The sequence below is a fragment of the Morone saxatilis genome, unplaced genomic scaffold (assembly GCF_004916995.1).
Source record: "Morone saxatilis isolate NCDOM2014 unplaced genomic scaffold, NCSU_SB_2.0 Contig2, whole genome shotgun sequence".
NCBI classification, from domain to species: domain Eukaryota; kingdom Metazoa; phylum Chordata; class Actinopteri; family Moronidae; genus Morone; species Morone saxatilis.
In genome coordinates, this window is record NW_023339762.1 from 12,991,753 (window position 1) to 13,000,290 (window position 8,538).

General features: G+C 40.4%; 1 protein-coding gene across 3 annotated transcripts in view; it reads right to left on the reverse strand.

Moving 5' to 3' along the window:
• The window catches only part of aebp2 (AE binding protein 2), a 22,386-nt gene extending 18,027 nt beyond the window's left edge, over nucleotides 1-4,359 (reverse strand). Inside the window, exons 1-4 of one of the 3 annotated variants that reach the window (XR_004796835.1) lie at nucleotides 3,730-4,359; nucleotides 2,505-2,715; nucleotides 1,515-1,622; nucleotides 1,032-1,218 (exon numbers count right to left, since the gene is read on the reverse strand). Coding sequence is in view for 1 of the 3 variants with exons in the window: in XM_035665050.1 (XP_035520943.1) it covers nucleotides 1,032-1,218; nucleotides 1,515-1,622; nucleotides 2,505-2,715; nucleotides 3,730-4,265 (1,042 nt within the window). In the remaining 2 variants the exon portion in view is untranslated. The remainder of the gene's footprint in view (nucleotides 1-1,031; nucleotides 1,219-1,514; nucleotides 1,623-2,504; nucleotides 2,716-3,729) is intronic. The other 2 variants (XR_004796836.1, XM_035665050.1) reach the window with 2 other exon arrangements.
• Nucleotides 4,360-8,538: the final 4,179 nt, after the last annotated feature.

Below are 8,538 nucleotides of genomic sequence, written 5' to 3' on the forward strand. Positions count from 1 at the left end.
AAACCCAATTCTGATTCTGATTCTAAACACTCTCTGTTTGCTTTGATTGGACTTAACAACCAAACTAGCACACTATCATTTAGCTCTCGTTTCTTATTTTTTGTTTTGGAGTTTCCAACCTAGGAGTCCTGATAGATCTCCTGGTAGAGCTGGCACCCTATGTATTGAAACCTGTGGCCCTTTGCTGCATGTCGTTCCCTCTCTCTTTCTTCCCCGTTCCTGTCACTCCTCAGCTGTCACTATTGGTTAAGGGCAATAAAAGCTAATAAATAACTAAATGTTTGCAGAGAATATATATTCCTTTATACATTTTCATGTTTTCTGTTTTGTGATATAAGTTATATTATGGTCATTTTATAATGGAGTGGCAACCTACGAGCATTCTGAAGATTTCAGAATCTTTTTTTTTTTTTTAAAAAGGCAAGAAAGATTTTGTTCTAAACTGTATTACCATGGGTTTACTTTGATGGATCATTGCCTTAGACAAGATTTTAGAGTTGTTCCGATACCGACACGAATATGGTAATTCCTACAATCCTGCTTAAAATGCGTTATGTGACCTGATCCGATACCAGGTCATTTATTAGCCCTGAATCGGGACCCTGCTACGTCCCAGCAGTGTCCTGTTCGCCTTTTTTCCCTCCCAGAATATAGATGTCATGACCTACTCTACTCTGACAAAGGGTTTAACTTGAGCCATGTCATATAACCATGATAGCAATCATACATAATAGCAATCATATAGATATGCATTTGGGAAGGAAACAAAATGGTATCCGAACGTCTCTACAAGTTTTAAGAGTGCAAGTTGATTCTGATTTTGTTCTTAAATGAATATATACTAATGGCCATTTAGGATGTAATTAAACTAAATCTATTATCTATATAATCTATAACTCATCTATTTCACCACAACAAAAACATGGTAGTACCTTAAAAATGTGATCAACCTGTGTTAATCCTTACCAACAAAGAAAAAGAGGGAAATCACAGTGAGAAAGAGTTAGTTTGTGTGCCTGTTAGGTACGTACGTAGGGAGCACCTGCGTTTGTTCTTGAGTTTCTTCCTCTTGTTGAGTCCAGCCTTGGAGGGCGACTCCTCCTTGAGTTTCGCCTGGCTGGACATTTTGGAGGAACTCTGCTGGCTGAAGTGGCTGGGGACATGACGAGCTAACCCTCCTTGAGAAGCAAAGCTGGCGTTGCAGCCACCAACTACACACTGCAGCAGAGCACAAAAACACAGCTGCAACTTACCAGGAGAAGATGACAACTTTTGTAATAAGCTAGTTCCACATTTTATTTTAGTTACATCACAGGGTAGGTGAGGAAGTAAAGTAACTATCCCGTGCAACCAGACTTCTAGATTAGCAACACTACTAAGATGATGGCTCAGTCTAGATGTTGATACTATAAATTTCACCCATAAAAGAATAATATATATACCAAAATTCACTGATCATCACAATTTGGAGAAACAGCTGCAGGTGTACACTGTATCACAATTATTGTTGTTACCTTGAAGGGCTTATCTCCACTGTGTGTCAACATGTGTCTCTGGAGCCAACTTTGACTGGTGGACGGTGTGTTGTACACTTTACAACCCTTCCATAGACACACAAACACCTGAGGGATAAAGAGAGACAGAGACGAAGAGAGGAGAAGGAGTTTGTGTAGGCATAGTGAACAGACGTATAAAAGAGACAATACTAGTGAAGAAAATTAACAGAAAAAAGTGGGACACTGTAAAACAACGGTGTCCCACTCTCTGGAGTCTGGAAGCCTCTGTGAATGCAGCCTACAGGTGGAAGAGGTCTGTGTGCTTTCTTACCTCCTTTCTCCTACATGGCTGGTAAATTTAATAAAACTTTGCCTTAACTGTGCAGGTGGAATCTAAGAATACTGTATATTCTACAAAACAACTTCTGAGAAAAAAAAAAAAAGGAAAAGTTTTTTTCTATAAAAGTGGGATAGCCTCCAAAACAAGGCTGAATTTGATTACTGTTACACAGTTGGTCACAAAACAGTTTAAGTTAAACATACATTAAACATACATTAATGTATGTAACGTATGTTTTGTATTTTGTATGCTACTGGATACTTTAATTTTAACATTCATGTTTATCACATTTTTGTACATGCAGTATATTCTAAGTGCATAGTAATTTAAGTATGCTGCCAACAGGGTGGAATATAGTGTATAGTTTAAGGCATATATCAATCAACATCTCTTGTCACTGTTACTCTAGATAATCCACAGAACACACTATGAGCAGTTTTCAAAGGGACAATTTCCTCATCAGAAAGTAGTTCCAATGAAAACTGCCTACAGTAATTTAATGCACTTCAACACTCAGTGGTTGCATGCAGTCCAACTGCAGCGAATTGTTCGACTCTGTCTGTGTGGCTGTCAATGTTAAGATACAGCAAAAAGGGACATTATCTTGCTTGGATACCTGTCAGGCAGAATAAAGCTCAAACATGAAGCTTGTCAAAAAGTCTACTGACCCCTCCTCTCTGCCCATCAACATGAATGCCCCTGATATGCTCTGCCAGATCGGGACTGGAGTTGAAGCACTGCGGACAGAGGTCCCAACAGCAGGAGTAAGCGACCGTCTTAGCCCCAGAGGAGCTGGCATTGCTCTGTCCGTTCATCATAGCAGGGGTGGACCGCCCACTGGACACTGTGCTTTCCATCTCCATCAGGGTACTGCTGATACTGAGAGACAGACAGAGAGGAAGAATACAGTCCCACTGTTATAAAACATGGGTGTTAAAGGCATCAAGAATATCTCCATAGCTCAGATCAGGCTTTGCACAGCCGTGAACAACAGGTGCAGATGTCACTGTCCACGTTAAACAGTATGCGTGAAATCTTTCAGGCTGCAACGGATTTTCCATGCATACCACTATTATCACTCATGCCGAATGAATCATATTGTTGCATTCAATGCTGCTAGCACTTTATTATTAATTAGATGTGCTTAATTTGAGGTCCCATAGGCACTAGTTTGCCCCTCAGTCCACCGTGTTTAAAGTCACTGTGCAGAATGATGTCTATGCAGAGTTTGACACTAGAAAGCCCTTTTACCATCCTGACCAAAGCATGTCCCAAACATTTCATTAAGACCCCAAGGAACTAGGTTAACTTGAGGAAACGTGGTATAATAATGTTATTTTTAAAGTCTGAGTTGATGGCCTGTATAAGATAATAATCTAAGATGATTTTGTGACCTAACAACTAGTTGGGAAGTCAATCATGGTCCAATATTAAACTTACACAAGTGGGAAAACTTAAACTTTCACCACACATATGCTGAAAACTGACTTTTTTAGTGAAGTTTTTTTTTTTAGGACGCATAATAATTGCACACAGCAGGGAAAGCTTTGAAATAAACTATACTATTAATAAGGTCAGTAAACTTTTTTTGTGGGAAAACCACTTCAGGCACACATGATTTCCAAGCAGAGTATTTTTATACTATCCAAACATGTCTGATCTGTAATTAACTAGCTGATATAAAAACAAGTTCAAATGAAAATGAAGGAGGGGTTGATAATAAATACCTGCCAAAAACGACCTACAAGAACTGACATTAATCAGTTATCCTGCGGTTGTTCAAAGTGGGGTGGAAGGACTACTACTACTACTACTACTACTGTGTTGGCTACTGTAACCCGTTCACACCCAGCACACTGGTCCAGAACAACCAGGTCATATTCCCCGACCAACCTGTCCTCAGAGTCCATGCGGCTCAGCGGTTCACCATCCGAGGATGATATCTCCACACTCGGCCGCCTCTTGTCGTCCAGCTCCCCGCCCCCGCCGCTGGGCTTCTCACCATCTTCACAAACTGTTTTGCTCTTTTCGCAGTCTATCCCCGAGCAGTCCTCTGCCGGCTCCTCCTTCGCCTCTTTCGCTGTGTTGTCCTCGGCAGGTTCGTTGCTACCAGCTCCGGGGCTCTCCTGTGACTGCGGCTTTTGCTCCGGTTCTTCTGGAGCGGCTGTCGACTCCTGTTCGACCGTTGCAGCACCGTCTTCTGTCACCGCCTCACTCGCGGCCTTGTCTGCCGCTGCAGCGGGCTTCTCCTCGCCAGCCCCCCTGTCCACCTCTTCCATTTTCGGTTCTACGCTGCTGAGTGGTTCCTTGGTTTCCGGTTCGGTGAGGGCCTTTTCTTTCCCCTCGCCGTTGCCCTCGTTTGTCTCCACGGGCAGCGCATCGCTCTCGGTGCTCAATGCGGGGGTTTCTTCTGTAGCCGCAGCAGCCATTTCCGTGGCGTACGTACCGTGTGACACTTTCGGTATTACAATTTAACCGTGGCACAGTCAGTCAAGCGCTCCTCTGCAGAAGAAGGGCTGGGTCAGAGCACACTGTCTGCTCTCTGATTGGTCCGAGGCGGCACGAGGAGGAGAAACTCTGACGTTGGTATTTAAACTTTCCATGTGTTTCCCAAATCACACAGCTTGGTTTAAGGGGTTAAGTCAGGGGAGTGAAGTGCTTACTAAAGCAACCGTTCCCACAGAGTCCTCCAGGGACCATGCGTGATGATCGTTTGACTCATGCTCTCAGTTATGAGCCACTATTATAGGAATTTAAGAACTTTTGGGTTGCCATCTTGGGAAAAAGCCTTTTTAATCATCCTCGTGTTCATCCTCCACCAGCAGGACAATTGATTTGTGTTTGTAGTTCATCAGGCAAACACTAGAGTGAACTGTTTACCTCCTGGAAAAACAACATCTAGACCAAAATTATTTATTAACATAATTATAAACATTTATAAAAAATAGTCTTATTACAAAGTGTTAAATCCACAAGCAAGTTTTAATAGAGCATCTTTCAAAATCTGGATATAAAAAAAGTTACTTTTTTAAAATAATTTATAACTGAATTGTAAAGCATTAGCAAATGATTTATTAACTTTCAATAAAACCATTAATTATAACTTATAGCCTCTTTATGAAGGGTGTTTATGAATGAAATACTCTGCTACAGGTTTAGCTACACAAATAACTAAACCAAGCAACTGGACAAGGGATGTTTTCTCCTTTTTCAGGACAAAAATAAACTCATCCAACGTGGGCTCTGGGAAAGATGTAGTCTGCACCATCATAAACGCTGTGTACAAATTTGCTGCAAGATATCATCAATGTTGCAGCAGCAGGACCACAAGAGGGAGCCACAGTTCTATATTAACACTGGCTGTCACTCAAACTGAGGACCTGAGGCCAGACTTACCAAATAAAATGATCCCACATTCACCTCTTTCTGTTCCCTACAAATGAGCCATTTTCTAACTGATTATTTCTGATGAAGGTGATAATTAAAAGTATTCACCCAGTGAAAGGTTTACATGGATTTCTTCTCAGCTTGTCCACTAAAAGTACAGAACGCAATGCAACTGTTTGTTAAGAACAGCAACATTTATTTAACATGATATAAAACAGATGGAATATGAACATTTGCAAATCAATTCTAGTTTGTAACCATATGTTGGATACATCCTCCCATCATGCTGTACCATGTACATTATATACACAGTAAACCTCTGATAATTACACTATGTACACGCACAAAAATAATCCTGGATCCACAAATGTTTTATTTTTATTGCTTTTTTTTTCTTTAGTTCCAAGACTTCAAACCGACGTGTCATAAAATAGAACCAAACTCTCTTTTCGCCTTCTCTCAGTTTAAATATATCTCTCAGCAATAAAAAAAGACAGTATAGAGTGACTAAAGCCAGAACATTCACATATGTGTCGGCAACAATGCGACAGGGACTGCAGAAGATCCCATTTTAAATAATTACAACCCACAAACAGGAGAAATTACAAATAATCTTAAATCTGCAGCAATAAAGTGGTCCCTACTTTCATTATAATTGAGGGATCTACATCTCTTATATACCCATCTTTCACATCGACAAATGTTCTTTACAATAAATTGATGAATATGAATGTTTAGCTAATGACTGATGTTTAAAAACAAACAGGGATTTCTAAAAGACTTAACTGAACTAAGACTATGTGAAAACATGTTCTTGGAACCTTTTTGACCAGGTGGTGAAACATGAATGGAAAATGTAGCATAGCCCAAAACAATTTGTCACAAGCCCTTTGGCTCACAACAGTCTATTAGCCTCATATGTATATGTGTGTCTATATAAACATGTGTATATATATATATATATATATATATATATATGATTTTTATATGCACTTGTTTACCACAAAAAATATTGAACAAATCAATAATAAAAGTCAGAAAGATGAATAGGTGAAAAAAAGGCTGGCACAAGTCAGCAGGGGCAATCTTCTGCTCTATTTTCACTTTTTTCACACATTTGGTGTATTATTGCAATATTATAATATAGCAGGTAACAGTCAACAGAATCACAAAACTGTCAGCCTAAATCATGCCCCTGATAAATAGCCCCCATATTGACTTAAAAAATAAAAAATAATACTAATACAAATTAAACAAACTAAACTAAACTGATAAACCTTTAAACAATAAAAACTAAACTAAACAGAATGGAGAAAAAAAACAAAAACAAAATAAAAACTAATGGAAAATACAAAGAAAAACACACACACACAAAATGATAGAAATAAATAAATGTAATTTGCTCAAACTATATGAACAAATTGGCTTTTAAGTCTAGTTTAATATCTGTTGTAGGCTTCTTGTTTGTGAATCTTTTCCCAACCTATATTTCTATGTCTATGAATTATTTTTATGTATTAATACTAGCTACATAGTCTGCTAACAATTTAGGAATGTGATTGCGGCTTGTGACATTGAGTCCTTGTCAGCAGCAGTCTGTGTTAGAATCTGCAGCCCGTTGTTACATGTCACCCCCATCTCTCTTTCCCCACTTCCCTGTCTTTCCACAGTTGAAATATTAAATGTCCACTTCCTCATTGAGGATGGTGGTCTCATGAACGCGCGCACATGAATAAGCCTCGCTCTACAAGATGTTGGCCTCATGACCTCATTATAAATCAATCAGTTCAATGTGCAGGGTGTAACAGCATGGTTCCATCAACATTATTATAGACACAAGCACATGGCTACAATTCACATTCAAATATCCAACATTTTACACACACAACAGCAGTATTGTTTCAGTAGTAGAAAAAGTTTTCCCAGTAACCAGTGTACTAAATAATTACAAAAAATCTGTAATAATATTAACGAGTTATTTGTTTACATTACTTTTGTTGTCACCTGATCTGAAAAATCCAAAGAAAGGTTACAATTACCAATTTAGACTTAGACAGACTTATTTCTGTCCATTTGGATTTGCATCAAAATGAAGTTACGTTGCAATGGCAAAACATAGCACAGCGGAATGAAAGGGGAGGCAGTAAATGTACAAAAATAAATATGAAAAACATAAAAAAAAGAAAAAAGAAAGGAGAAAAAAAAACTTTTGTATAAAAGACCAGTAGATAATATATATTGCACAGTGTAGTTGCCTATGTAAAAGAAACTTTTGTATATAATACAAATAAGAATAGAAAACGATAAATAAGTCCTACTGGAGCAGTCCTGTGTAGGTGAGGAGGGGGAGGGGAGAGGGAATGGTTATACAGTGTTCAGCAGTCTTATGGCATGTGGAAAGAAGCTATTGTTGAGTGTTCTGCTCCGCAGCTGCGGAATCTCTTTCCAGAGGCCAGCAGTGAGAACAGTCCCATGGTGGGGGTGGGAGGGTCACTGATGATGTTTTGAGCCCTGGTCAAACAAGCGTTTCTTTGCTGTGGTCTGGAGCGGAGGAAGTGAAGTCGCAATGATTTTCTCTGCTGTCCTCCACCACCTCTGTAGGGTTTTCCGAGTCAGAGGCACTATAGGCCTGAAGGTGTGAGAATGGGAGCGGGTAGGTGCACTCTCCTCATCCGGTCGCAGAAAGTGCAATACGCTGCTGGCCCTCTTTACAAGCGGGCCAGTGTGGTTTGACCAGGTCAGAGAGTCGGTTATCTCACCCCCAGAAACCTGGGTTGCTGGCTGACGATCTCCACTGCCTGAGTTGTTGATGAATAAAGAGGAGTGTGGCTGGCGCTGGGTTCTTCCTGAAGTCCACAATGATCTCTTTTTGTTTTTGAGACATTCAGATCAGGTTGTTGGTTTCACACCAGTCTGCCAGATGTTTTCACCTCCCTCCTCTGGTATGCAAACTGTTCATCGTTGTTCTTGATGAGGCCCTTACTGTCGTGTCGTCTGCGAACTTCAGCCGATGTGGTTAGTAGTGAATGGTGCACAGTTGTGGTCCTCCCCCAACCGTGAACAGCAGCGAACTCAGGACGCAGCCTAGGGGGAACCGGTGCTCCAGGGAGTTGACACTGGAGACAATTTTTTCCCACCCGCACGGCACTGAGGTCTGGAATAAGGTGAGAAGTCAAGAGCCAGTTGCCAGCAGGTGGGGGCTTGAATCCCAAGGGGAGCCAGTTTAACTTATCAGAGTGTTGTGGTATGATGGTGTTGAATACGGAGCTGAAGTCCAGGAGACAGCATCCGCCACATGTGTGTTTTTCCCCTTCC